This window comes from Ictalurus punctatus, chromosome 9, assembly GCF_001660625.3.
Source record: "Ictalurus punctatus breed USDA103 chromosome 9, Coco_2.0, whole genome shotgun sequence".
Classification (NCBI taxonomy): Eukaryota; Metazoa; Chordata; class Actinopteri; order Siluriformes; family Ictaluridae; genus Ictalurus; species Ictalurus punctatus.
The window spans coordinates 27010001-27024475 of record NC_030424.2 but is presented as its reverse complement, the minus strand read 5'-3'; the positions used below and the strand labels follow the sequence as shown (position 1 = coordinate 27024475).

At 45.5% G+C, this 14475-nt stretch overlaps 1 protein-coding gene across 2 annotated transcripts in view; it reads left to right on the top strand.

Annotated features, from left to right (window-relative positions):
• The window catches only part of peli1b (pellino E3 ubiquitin protein ligase 1b), a 41834-nt gene that overhangs the window by 17621 nt on the left and 9738 nt on the right, over positions 1–14475 (top strand). For both annotated transcript variants that reach the window (XM_017475796.3, XM_053682935.1), the window contains exons 2-5: positions 5665–5906; positions 10269–10398; positions 11786–11887; positions 12475–12672. In XM_017475796.3, coding sequence (XP_017331285.2) covers positions 5824–5906; positions 10269–10398; positions 11786–11887; positions 12475–12672 — 513 coding nt within the window. In that variant the 5' untranslated portion in view covers positions 5665–5823. The remainder of the gene's footprint in view (positions 1–5664; positions 5907–10268; positions 10399–11785; positions 11888–12474; positions 12673–14475) is intronic.

The following is a 14475-nucleotide window of genomic DNA, read 5'->3' as shown; positions in this document are numbered from 1 at the left end:
GTATATGCGTGCGTGTGTATATGCGTGCGTGTGTATATGCGTGTGTGTGTGTGTATATGCGTGTGTGTGTGTGTATATGCGTGTGTGTGTGTGTATATGCGTGTGTGTGTGTGTATATGCGTGTGTGTGTGTGTATATGCGTGTGTGTGTGTGTATATGCGTGTGTGTGTGTGCATATGCGTGTGTGTGTGTGCATATGCGTGTGTGTGTGTGAGAGAAAATGGCCCGATTTAAAATTGTACTGCAGGTGGCTGCGAGCTCATAGCTACAGGCGAGGATGTTTGTGTAAAGGTGAGAGAATGGTGTGCTGTGGGTGAGGTGAGGGAGAGGGGGACAGAAAGGACTAGACGGAGGGGACGGAGAGAAACCGTGTTGAGGTTTTGGGAAGAGGAGATAAGAAAGGCTTGTTTTTGAAAGCTGTTGCCAGCTTTGAGGGAACAACATGTGCATGTGATCAGGCCAGGAACAGCTGGGGAACAACTAGTCTGCCTTGCTCAGATACAGAAGTGTGTGTGTGTGTGTGTGTGTGTGTGTGTGTGTTTGTGTGCGCGCAACCGTTCATGTCCTGGCTGAACCCAGATCTCAGTTTTAAATGCTGGGTGGAGGCCCTGGTCATTCTTTTTTTTTTTTTTTTTTTTTTTTTCTTTTTTTTTTCCCCCTCAATGTCCTAAACAACACAGCCGTACCGCTGACCTCCTTCCCAGTTCAGGAAGTTCCTCCGTTTTTGAGCTGTTCGGATTAAAGACAACGTGCAGTTTGTTCTCTGGACTTCTGTGAATGAAAGTGTGCATTCAGTTAGCAGAAGGCTTTGAGGATTATGACTCTCCTGTTTATTTATTTACTTATTTTTCCATTAACAATCATCTAAACGATTAGAATAAGCAGTTCAGAAGAACCAAAGACGATCTTACACTGTCTTATTACTGCTCACGTTTCATTCTGAACTCGAGTCTCGATCCCCAGATTGAGAGAAAACGACAGGCGCCCTGTATCTACCCAGCTGACGGAAATGTTTTTTTTTTATTATTATTATTATTATTCATTATTCACGTCTTTAATTTATTAGCATGACCGTTTTACACTGCAGTTAATGCGGATTAGGGCAGTGCGGACTTCGGTCTTACTGTAAGTGCTCAGGTTATTAGTGCGCTCTTGTTTACAGACGTTATCAGATGAGTTTTCGGTAGTACCAGTACCAAAGAAAACGAGCTCACCTTTCCTGCATCACAGGATCTGTTTTGATGATGATGATGAAGATTATTATTATTATTATTATTATTATTATTATTATTATTTTGTTTGTAACATTTTAAACAAACGAAATGCACCACGGAGATTGTCATGCAAGAAATGTTCTCTCCACGTCGCTCTGGGATAGTTTGTCTCCGAGAAAGAGGCGTGTCCTCTGGGCCGGTTTGTCTCCGAGAAAGAGGCGTGTCCTCTGTGCCTGTCCGTCTCGATAAAAGAGGCGTTACCCGCCGCTCCTTAAAGCGCGCCACGTAACGAACGTCGTATCACGACGATCCACAGCTCTACCTCGAGTCGTCGGTCGCTTTAAATGCATCGTTGGTATTAATCATTAATCAGATTATTAACAACATATCATGCACCGTTACCGCTGAACCGTTTTAGTAATCATCATAAAAACCGTGGTGATAACAAGCAGCAATGTGTAACGTCGACAGGTTCGTTCTTAGAATTGAGAAACAGCCATTATCCGGCGACGTCGAAGAACTTTTCGAGTGTGCTGTAGCTACTTTTTTCTGAAAAAAGTTTTTTCTGCGCTTTTTTCAGAGTGCAGGGTCAGCCGTGATACAGCGCCCCCTGGAGCAGAGAGCGTCAAGGGCCTTGCTCGAGGGCCCAACAGTGGCAGCCTGGCAGTGCTGGAGCTTGTATATCTTAGTGTTAATATTCAGATCATGATAATACACTGCAGGTGGCAGATTGTATTATAACATGACCTACTTCATGGCCCCTCATGTTACAGCGTTTATCTCTGCAATATCGCTTCATACTGCACATGGGATCAGTGCTAGGGCTGGGCGATATATCGATATCGTGATAAATGATATACGCGATACACTTTTCTGAGATATCGTTGGTATGGTGGTGTATTTGTGTTTTTTTTTTGTTGTTGTTTTTTTAAAATGTTTTTAATGAGTACGAATTAAACGGTACAGAACGGATGCCGTTGACTTGCCGTAATAAAAAAGAAATGGTCTTTGTAGGCGTTAAAGAAAAGTATCGTCGAAATCAGTCTAGTGTAATTTTGTTTATTTTACTAGTGTTTTGCAGACAGTTAGCTAAATTGTATATTGTGATACACATCGTGTATACTCACACACACACACACACACACACACACACTTTGGCCATGTGTGGTTACTCACTATTCCTTAAGCTGTGAAATATTGCATCACTTGTAGCGGTTGCAAGTTTCAGTTCACTTTACTTAATCTGCTAACTCGGTTTTCACGCCACAGGCGAGTTGACCTCGATGACCCTGCAGTCGAACGTAGTTCCAGCTCCTGTTTTCTCTCACACGTTCTTAAACCCCACCCCCCTAAACATCTGTGGCTTTTTTTTTTTCCATCTTGGTTTAAGATCTGCGTTTGAAGAGCTGCAGCACCAACGAAGTGAAACCGAAAAATCTTTGCAGGTTTCACGCTCCCGCGATCGCCTAGACGGTACATTTCTTCCGCTGATTCAATTTGTCTACGGTGTGGCTTTATCGTCTGCGTCGACTCTGTCTGTAGCCGCGCCTGTGGAAACCGGAGTTTGTTGTGTAATCGTGTAGCAGGAGCAAACAGACTTGGTGATGAGTATTGATGGGTCGTTTCGTCTAGACAGAGCTGTGTGTGTGTGGGTGTGGGTGTGATGTCTGTCTGTTAATCTAGAAGATAAAGTCTGATAGCTCCATCAACATTTGCGGCCACAGTAAACGGCCGTTCCAGCATCACCAGCATCTCCCGGTCATTTCCCAGAGGACTCGGAACGCGAACGGCGACCGTTACCAAGCGCTGGCGCTCGAGACTCGTTCCGTAAATGTCTCCTCACATAATACTTCACCACATCGACGATTAAAGGTTCATTTTCTTCGAATAAACCAACACCTTTTATGAATTTATAATTAATCTTAGATTATGTGAATTCTCCACCGTACAAGTCCCTGTGCACGAGGTGTTGCTGTGAAATAGTAGAATAGGGCGTTAACATAACTAATAATAATAGTAATAACAATAACGCACACCTTCTGACCAATCAGAGTCGAGAATTCAGCTGCACCGCGCTTATAACCCCAGTGTAAGATTATCTCATGGCTGCTTGGAGTATGTGTAAACTAAGGCTTTGTACATTTTTGTACGTGTTTTGCTGTACGAAACAAGACTCGTTATTTTATTCAGCCGACTTGCTATTCACACGGGCGGCTGCGGGTCAGGTGGTAGAGCGGGTCGTCCACTAACCGTAGGCTCGGCGGTTCGATTCCCAGCCCACGTGACTCCACATGCCGAAGTGTCCTTGGGCGAGACACTGAACCCCGAGTTGCTCCCGATGGCAAGTTAGCGCCTTGCGTGGCAGCTCTGCTACCACTGGTGTGTGAGTGTGAATGAGAACCAGTGTAAAGGGCTACATAAGTGTAAATACGGTAGATAATTAGGGTTTTTTTTTTTTTTTTTTTTTGAGAACAAGCAGTTTGGTTGTTTCTAATCCGTTAACGTAAAGGACTTTGCGAAAACAAATGCTTAACTTAAACGTGCGAGAGAGTGAGTGTGTTGCCATGTTGATGTATGGGTGTGTATGAAAAGCATGCCCTGACTCACACGGTGCCTTGTGTCTTGCTAAAAGGCTCCGCTTGTCCTCCGTGACATCACGTCCCGTAACACACCGAGTCCTGTGTGCGTGGCTGTGGCACGAGTCAGAGCTCTTTAGCTTGAATTACAGCTTTTCCAGCTCTCCAGAGGCCCAGGCCGGACTTCCCGTCTCACCCGATAAGGTCCGTCCTGCGTACGATCGATCGGTGGGTACGTGACGAGCAGATAACGGAGAGTACACACCGCACGGACACACCGGGGGTCCTTTCCTTCTCCGCGCTGTGTAATGGCTTCCGTTTTGAAGACGGAAGATTTTATCGTGTCTTACCGAAACGTCGGCATACGCCAGGGAGAAATAAATAAATAAATAAATAAATAAATAAACGTTTAACGGACAAAATCACGAACCAGAATACGATGAGGAAAGAAGCTGACCCTCTGTGTACAAACCCACTTCTCGAAACCAGTTTAATTCTTTTCTAAACGAGGAACAGCATCGTAGCGGACTACAGTAAGTACTAGGACACTTGGCTTTTGCCTCCGGGTGGCACGCGGTCGAGAATATCGTGTGTCGTCGTTCTCGATTTTCTCGGGAAACGACCGCAGAGGAACGACGAGACGAAATATCGACGTCGAGACTCCGAGTCTTTCCCGTACGCATGTTCCAACGCGAGCAGTAATACTCACTCCGTTTCTTAAAAGTAGTTACGATCCCGGCTGCATCCTGGTGAAACGGGAGTGCGGTGATGATGAGATAAAGTGTGTTTGGTAGTGATTCTCTGGGACATTACTGGAAGGATAAACCAAAAGATTTTCCCTCGGTAGGTATGACGGCGACGGAGAGAGCCGTCTAACGCGTCGCTCCAAAATCTAGTCGTCCGGGTCGAGATCTGTCGACCGATTCCGGTCATCGTCACCCGCGTCAAACCGTCCCGTGAGCCGTCGTGCCCCGTGGGCGGGGGCGGAGTCATCCCGGGCGAACGTTTCATAGTAGAATAAAGGTGATCAGTCAGAAGAACGTCGGAATGATTTGCAGTGACGCTTCCTTCTGAAAGGGACAAGTAGAGACGAATCACGCCAGCAAGACGAATTAACGCGACCGGAGTGACCATGGTTAAAGATGAACAACCTAAAAAAAAAACGTGTGGCACTTGTATATCCTCAAAAAAACAAATACAGTAATCGGTATAAATATCCGGTCTTCTTAACTCATCCCAACATCATATTAACACTGATCCCATTCACTACACCGTCACAGTTTCTATCGCAACAACGAACCGGCAGCTTTTTGCTGCCTATTTAAATGATCGAACAAATCGCTCGCGATGATTGCAACGCGCTCCCGACAAAGTACCGACATCATCCTTTCTCTCGACGGAATATTTCAACTGCCGTTGCATTCCCTTTTCGCAAGCAAATCTTTCTTCCGGTGCTTTTTAAATGATGTCGTATCAGACGGATATATAATGAGAATACAGGACCGTACAGGACGTGACGTCGCACGTCCTGCAACGTGAATATTTATTTGGCCTTACTGAAAGAACGTGAAGAACTGAAATGATTATTTAACTCACCTGTTAACATTCCACCTGTTGGTCGGGCCCCTAAAACTGGCCCTACCTCTTAAAATTATTAAGAACATACTTCATTATCAAGACAAAATAAAGCCAGGCTTTCTTGTTTCTCTTTCTCTGTCCGACTCCGAGCCGCATTTACATCACCGACAAATTAGACCATTTATTTTATAAGTAAAACGTTGTTGTTGTTGTTGTTGTTTTTTTTATATATATATATATATCGCCTTTGTTTCGGCATTTTTGTTTAATGTTCCCGGTTGGTTTCTTCCCTTCAGGATCCACGCAGCGTTGATGATGAAGATGCAGCTGGCGATGAAGCTGAGGCGAAGCTGAGATCGACCGTGTGACTGTGTAGTGGTCCAAGCTGGAGAGCCGGAATCCTCGCTCACACACATAGAAACACACACACACACCCACACACACACACCGTGCCCATGTTTTCTCCCGAGCAGGAGAACATCTCCACCTCCTCCTCCACCAAAGTGCCAATTAAATACGGAGAGCTCATCGTACTCGGGTAAGCCCGCATCACTGCGACCTTTTTCATTCCGCTCATTTTTCTCTGAAAAAACCTCACGAGACGTCTCGATTGGGGGGAAGAAATGATTCAACAAATAGCATAGATGTATGAATAGAAGTAAAGACAAGAGAAAACCATGTAGAGTCACGTCACCGGTTAGGCTGTTGGTGTCGGTGAATGTATGGTTGGTCACTACTGATTAAATTTGAATCACCTAATAGTACGTTTTTAGCGTCGTTGCATCGGGGGAACGTCGACGTTATGACTCCTCGACAAGCGTATAGATATAAAAAAAAAACATTTCAATTTGTAACGTGTTAGAAAATCCATTTAGAGGTCATTCTGACTCTTGTACATTTGCGCTACGCATCTCATGTGCCTGTAGCCGCTATTAAAGACGGAGACACGTGCCGAGTTTGTTTTAATTGTGGGGAAACCGTTATTTGTTACAAGTGATGTCGACGCCCATTTAGTATTGTACCAAAAAAATAAATAAAAACACCTACATATGCTTGGTGACCTACATTTACAGCATGCAGCAGACGCCCTTATCCAGAGCAGCCTACAGAAGTGCTTTGTAGTCTTAATCAAAAACATGGCCTAATGCTCATTCACTAAGAACACCGTCTAGTCTAAAACCCTGTTAGTGAGGAGAGCGTGGAAAAGAAAAGAAAAAAAACAGACGAGATTTTTTTTTTGCTTTCTTCTCAGTAATGGATAGTGAAGAGGTAGGTCTGAGGTCTTCTTTGAAGACCACCGATGATTCGGAGAGCTAAGGGAAGTTTATTCCACCACCTCGGTGCCAGAACGTTGAAAAGATTGGATGCGTGTCTTATTTGTACCCCGAGAGACGGTGGGACCAGTCGAAGAGTGCTAGAGGCTCAGTGGGAGTGTTGTATAGAGCGCTGGTCTGTTTTTGGGCAGATACAGGAAGTCTGTGGAGGGAGCGTAGCAATCGGGTGCTACGGGAGAACTTGAGGAGGTTTAAGAAGTCACGCAGCTGCGTTCTGGATCAGTCGCAGGGCCCGGAGAGTGCGCCGAGGCAGACCCGCCAGGAGCGAGTGGAAGTAGTGCGGTTTCAAAACGACGAGGGATTAAACAAGCACCCGGAGTTGCTTCTGCGGAGGGATAACAAGATCGTCCTGATGATGTTGTAAAGGAGTGGATGAAAGGACTACCCCGTGACGGACGGAGAAATACGAGAGTTGCCCAGGGAGATTGCAAGATCTTGACAGTCTTGGGGATGTGTTTTGAGGGATGGATAGCATCTTGGGCTTCGCTGGGTTTCGGTTTCAGCTGATGAGCCTCCATCCATGACGAGACGTCTGACAGACCTGCAGAAGCACGAGTGGAGAATGATCAGCATGGCAGCGGTGTTGAAATATATGTGTGGATATGACCTCATCGAAAGAGCGAGGTATAGAGGTAAAGCTTCAAGGATTCCAAGACGAATGAGGATGGATGGGTGAGCCTTGTGATTGGTTGTGTTAAAGGCTTCTGAAAGGTCAAGGAGGATAAGGACTGATGATGACATTTTATGTGGAGTGTGCTGCTCTGAAGGCAGGTTGGTTCGGATCTGGGAATACGTTCTGGGTGAGTCAGAGAGACGGTTGATTGAATACAGCACGTTCAAGGATTTTATATAAACAACGAGAGATGTGACACCGGTCAGTAGTTGATGATGGGTGAGAAATTTAGAGTGGGTTTCTTTAGGATGGGAATAACCCTTGCTGTGTTGAATGCTGTTGGGATTAGCCCAGAGGTTATGGAACCTAAACAAGTCATGCTTAGCTTGTTGAGCTAACTGTTCTGTGCTAACATTTTTTATGATTGATTTATTTTTTTTTAAATATGCTGAAAGGGTGGTATTATTGGGGACGGGGGTATTTATGTGCTTCGCTACTGTACACGGGGATGGGGATGTTTGAGCCTTGCTACTCTAGGACATGGGGATGGGTGTATTTGTGTGGCTCAGTGCTGTAGCACTTGGGGATGGGGGTATTTTTGCGCATTGGTGCTCTAGGACATGGGGTTGGAGGGTATCTTTGAAGCTTAATACTCTAGTACATTAGGATGGGGAGCATTCGTGAGCCTTGGTACACCAGTACATGGAGATGGGGTATTTTTGTGCCACAGTTCTCTAGTGCATGGGGATGGAGGTATTTATGAGCCACAGAGCTCTAGTACATGGGGTTGGATGGGTACATCTGAAGCTCAGTTCTCTAGTACATGGGGTTTGGGAGTATTTCTGAGGCTCCCTACTGTAGTACGTGGGTATGGGGGTATTTATGAGCCTTGGAACTCTAGGATATGGGGATGGGGAGTATTTGTGAGGCTCTGTTCTTTAGTACATGGGGATTGGGGTATTTATGTACCTCAGAGCTCTAGTACATGTGGATGGAGGTATTTATGTGCCTCAGTGCTCTAAGGCATGGGGTTGGGGGGCTATTTCTGAAGCTCAGTACTCTAGTACATGGGGATTGGGGTATTTTTGTGCCATAGTTTTCTAGTGCATAGGGATGGAGGAATTTATGAGCCTCAGTACTCCAGTACATGTGTATGGGGGTATTTATGAGCATTGGAACTCTAGGACATGGGGATGGAGGTATTTGTGGGGTATTTGTACTCTAATACATGGTTAATAGCGTTTGGTGTAACAAAACCCATATGTGGCGTCGTAGTTTCTTTGTTGTTACAGAGAAGAAAAACCTCCTCCTTCCTTCTTACCCTTCTGTTCTTCCACCACCCAGCCTTCTTCTTCTTCTTCTTCTAATTTTCCACTGCTCCCTTTGTGCTTTCCTTGTTCCCTTCTGCAGGCAATACTGAAATTCTCTCTCTCTCTTCCTTCCTTTCTTTTTTTTTCCCTCCTAGTGAACGTGATGAGCAATCGCATGCGTAATAACATCTGAGCGGCACCACAAAAATTCCCTGTTCACCATGACTCACGGAGCTTGTTCAGGAATCTTACAGTGTTTTGTCGTCCTGCTCTTCTCCCTCGCTCGCTCCGTCCCTGGAGGCCCAGGACGAAACTTTCCATGATTACTTGCTAGTGGGTTTTTTGACCCCCCCCCCATGTCGAATCCTCAATTCTGATCAGTTCCGAAGGTGTTTTTCTAGAATATCATCTCTGACAGTAGCGCAGTCGTAGGGACTCCTATCTTAATAGACGGATTATAAAACGCGCTGTGTACTCGTCGATACGCGGAAGCTTTCTGTAAAGAGTGGTTTATTTAATATTTACCGAAAGAGTTTCGGGTGTCGGCGCTTTACAACAGCCAGGCAGTTTTCCGACACGGGGAAATCTTCACGACGGAGGACTTTGCACTTTCTGGTTACTCGGTTACCCAACGAGCCGTTTTATAGGACTGTTTATAGCTGCTACGACATCAGCGAGATCAGGAACACGCTTGTTTTGTGGACATGCCACAGCATTAAATCACTATAAACCGATAAGGAGTATGACACGTTATTCATTGATTCATTCCTGAGCTCTAACGAGTGGTAAAAGTGTATAAGATGTGGTATAAGATTAATAAATAGTTGATCATGGGTAGTTGATAATGGTCTTTACCATCACTTTATGAACCACGACCTTGGAGGACCTTCGGAATGGGACGGATGTCGTTGTGCAAATCAGGAAACCGTGCAACACACGAACACCACGTCCGCCACGCGTAACGAAGCTCGGTTCGGCTTCCCAGTATCTGTTAAACGTGCAAGTAGACGATCCCTCGCACACTCTGGAGTCTTTTCAGCGACACATTGATTTAGCTCAGCGGTGCGTTGAATGGAGGCATTGATTTTGATTCAGAGAACATCCATCAGAAGCTCGGGACCACACACACAGATGCGCTTGTTTGGCTAAAGCCCTCGGGAGCCGGCTCCGCCGTTTAAGAGCGTTAGTTTTTGTTCAGTTAGAGCTTCGTGTACAGACGACAGCCACGGTGGTCGCTCCGGCGTTTATGTCCGCGGGCCACACGTGCACACGACGCACAAAGCGGCTATTAAACGAGCGAAGGGTGCGTCGATCCGCGCCGCACGTTCCCAGCCCTGTCGCACGTCTGAGGAACGCTTTAAACGTAGAAGACCTAATGGTAAGGCTGGATTCATTCCACCGTCATCCAACACATCCATGCTCAAGGCCTGTGTAATCTCATTTTCACTGTATTGATTTTAGACTTTAGATGCTAGGGGCGAGCTCTGCTTTTCAACGCCCGTGCTCCGGGTTTTAAACGGAGAAACGGTTGCGTGCGGAGCCCTGCATATCTGCATCATTTACATCTGTGTATTATCAATAGTTTAGAAATAATAGGCTTTTTAAATATGTGCGCGTGGGTGTGTTTTCTCACATGCGCCCAGGTACAATGGCTCGCTCCCGAACGGAGACCGCGGAAGACGGAAGAGCCGCTTTTCTCTCTTCAAACGCCCCAAAGCAAACGGAGTCAAACCCAGCACTGTCCACATAGCCTGCACGCCCCAAGCAGCCAAGGTACGTACACACACACACACACAATCACAGCACTGAACATGTAGCCTCCATGCCACAATGGCTCAGTGGTTAAAATCCCTGGGTTACTGATCAGAAGGTCAGGAGTTCAAGCCCCAGTTCTGCCAAGCTACCACTGTTGGGCCCTTGGGCAAGGCCCTTAACCCTCAAGTGCTCAGTTGTATAAATGAGATAAATGTAAGTCGCTCTGGATAAGGGCGTCTTCCAAAAATGCCATCAATTTAGCCTCTAATATAACTAGTATGTGTTGCAGAGAATCAGTGTAATAATTTTATCAAAAAACGTATTGTTGTCTCTAATAACTACCTTGATTTTGCAATTCTGACCTGGGATTCACATAAAAATCCAATTCAAAAAAATCCGTGTAGCACGGGTGTTGTAGCACCTACGCAGCGCATGATTTGCTCAATCGAGCGCCATTTCTGATCGAGACCCGAGAACGTCTAAGTGAGCCTTGCAATAAATCCCATCCTAGACACCTAGCCGTTTGTTCCGACATCCCTCGTGCACACACACACACGGTACACGCACATACACACACTCGCACAGGATGTAGGCTCTCGCACCTTACTTGCCTCACACATCTGGATGCTCTCGAGCTAGTAAACAACTCCTGTGCTTCCCCGCCTCGGCTCTGAAACTGTACCACACGCAACGATCGCGCGTCGGGGCGCGTGTGCGTTCTCGTTTTCCCCGAGCTAATAAATGTGAGTTGCGAACGCTAAACTTCGGATACCAAACATGTCCTAGGTGAGCGAATACAGTGAGGAAATGGCGTTCAAATCTACCCACGTAAAGTTGTGTAGGAGATATTTTTACCCGGATTTTTGTTCCTTTAAGCACAAGGTGAGCAGGTGAGAAAAACGCCACGCGCTTAATTAGCAGTTTCGAACGGCGGCGTAGTTTAATACTTTGGAGCAAGCTTCGGATGATGTAGGTGCTACATTCGACAGCGGCTTATTTCATCCGTGCGTATTGTGGTTTTAGAAAGTAATAACTATGGTATATCTGCGTGCGCTTCATTCCCTGTGACACAGAGCCAACACTGTCCATATGCTTTTGATTTGTTATAGTTGTTTTCTTTTCTCTCTCTTTCTCTCTTCTCCCCCCTCCCTCTCTCATTTTCTCTGTAACTGACAATTTCTCTCGTCCTCATGTTATCTTACTAACTTTCATTCTTTCTCTCCTGATGTCATTCTTCATGTTCAAACCCATTCTGTCTTCCGTTTATTTCCTCTGTTTCTTTCTCTCTCTCTCTCTCTCTCTTCCATCCTGTCTGTCGTTGTCATTCTTCTGCTCATTTATACCCCCTTCTCCCATTCTCTCTCTCTCTCTCTCTCTCTGTCTCTCTCTCTTTCTCTGATTTTAGGCCATAAGTAACAAGGACCAGCACAGTATCTCCTACACTCTTTCCCGAGCGCAGACCGTGGTGGTAGAGTACAATCACGACAGCAATACAGACATGTTCCAGGTATATATATTTATATATATCTCTGTATACCAAGCAGGGATGATTTAATGAATTGCATCAATGTCAAAAATGAAGACGTAGCTCGATGGTTAAGACGTCAGACTACTGATCGGATGGTCGTGAGGTCAAATCCCAGCACTGCCAAGCTTCCACTGCTGGTCCCTTGACCAAGGCCCTGAACCCTCAGCCGCTCAGTTGTATAAATGAGATAAATGGGAGTCGCTCTGGGTAAGGCCACAAATGCAACGGAGTGTCCCTAAACACGCCCTGCCTCCGCTATGTGGTTTCTTAAGAACGTTTTTTTTTTTTTTTGTGTGTGTGTGTGTGTTTTTTTTTAAACTCCCAGTGGAGAACAATGTGCGACTGTGCGAGTGTTTTGCTTTGGGTTTAAAATAAGCCACGCAAGGCGAGTCATTTGTAGAGACACACACGGACATGCTCGTACAAGATGGGCAGGGCAGGGCGTACAACGTAATTCCTTTCCATTATAAGAAAAGATGGCGTTTGTTTTTGGACGGTAAATCTCAAAAAAAAAAAGGATAATAAATTACAAGTGTCAAAATGCGTCTGGCTGTCTGCGTCCTCAGATCGGTCGTTCCACTGAAAGTCCAATAGATTTCGTGGTGACGGACACCATCCCCGGCAGTCAGAGTAACTCGGACACGCAGACCGTACAGAGCACCATCTCGCGCTTCGCCTGCCGCATCATGTGCCAGCGGACCCCACCCTACACGGCCCGCATCTACGCCGCCGGCTTCGACTCCTCCAAAAACATCTTCCTCGGGGTAAGGAGACGCCGAAACTTGACAGAATAAAGGACAGCCGTTGTCATTAAACGTGTATATATATTAAACATGTGTACACAGTGGTTCTTTTAAGGGACGTGTCTCCTGGGCCCTTTAAAAGTGCATGTAGTTTCTAATCGAGTCAAGAGTTGGAATGAGCGGAGGGTCTCTGTGTTATTCCTCACTCACCAGATGTGACGGTTTTCTCATTTTGCCCTGGACGGAACAGAGGAATGTGGCGGAGGACGAAGTGGAAGTGTGCACTGGGGGCATCTTTTAGGATAAATGGGCTTAGTCAAGGACACTAGAGCGCTATAGGCTCTTGGCCACCCTTATAAATAATATATAAATACAACCCGGATTCCAAAAAAGTTGGGACGCTGTGTAAAATGCAAATGAACACAGAATGCGATGATTTGAAAATCTCATAAACCCGCACGTTATTCACCATAGAACGTGGAAAACATGTCAAATGACTCTGCCTCTCTAAGATACTCGTTTTATCCCCGATCATGTTACTGTAATGTCGCGAATTAACCTCCAGCTGTTTCTTCTTAGTAACACTTACTTTTCCAGCGTTTTGTTGGCTCGTCCCAACTTTTTTGAGACGTGTTGCAGCCATCAGATTCAAAATGACCTTCTTTTTTTTTTTTTTTTTTTTTCCTTAAAATGGTACATTTTCCTCAGTTCAAACATTTGATATGTTTTCTATGTTCTGTCGTGAACACCATACGGGTTTATGAGATTTGCGAATCGCCGCATTCTGTTTTTATTTATATTTCACACAGCGTCCCAACTTTTTTGGAATCGGGGTTGTAATGTATAAAAACTAAGGGCTTAGTTGAGCTCGTTTTATTTCTAAGTCAGCTGAATGATTGTGGTAATTAACTGTGATTTCAGTATCGAGTAAAATAATTGAAAATGATTGTAGAACATTTTAAAATTATTTTATTATATAAAAGCTCATTTTAGGTTTGGTACCATGCCGGCGTATTCAGTCTAGTGTTTTGTCCTGATTTTAAAAATGCCGTGCTGTGCCCAGTGTTGCTTGCAGCTACTGCGGCTCTTACTGTAACACGAGGAGATAACAGTAGGTCCCGTTCTTGAACATAGCAGGAGGCCAGCTTTTTCCAAAGGGGATCTGATGACATGTTGCTTCTGCAGAGTGAGTTGATCTACCAGTATAGATCTTGAAGTCTGTCACTTGGAAAAGATTGGGTATTTTAAAAACCCAGGTCCTATGTTTGTTGCTGCTCGTCACTGTGGGTGTTACGTTTGTGTTTAAACTGCATAAAGCCACCCTGAGTAATTTGTATAATAATAATAATTCCTTACATGTATATAGTGCATTTATATAGCACTTTGCATCGTAGGGGGGGGGGGGGGGGGGGGGGGGGGCTGGGGTCTCCTCAACCACCACTAGTGTGTAGCGTCCATCTGGATGATGCGATGGCAGCCATAGTGCACCAGAAACGCCCACCACACACCAGGTATTGGTGGAGAAGACAGGAGAGTGATGTCGCCGATTAAGGGATGGAGATTATTAGGGGGCTGTGAGGGGAATTTCGGCAGGACGCCGGGGTTATACCCCTACTCTTTTACGATAGGTGTCTTGGGATGTTTAACGACCACAGAGAATCCAGACCTCGGTTTAACGTCCCATCTGAAAGGCGGTGCTGTTTTTACAGTATAGTGTCCTCGTCACTACACTGGGGCATTAGGATTCACACAGACAATAGGGTGAGCGCCCCCTGCTGGCCTCACTAATATCACTGCCAGCAGCAACCTTAGTTTTCCCCAGGA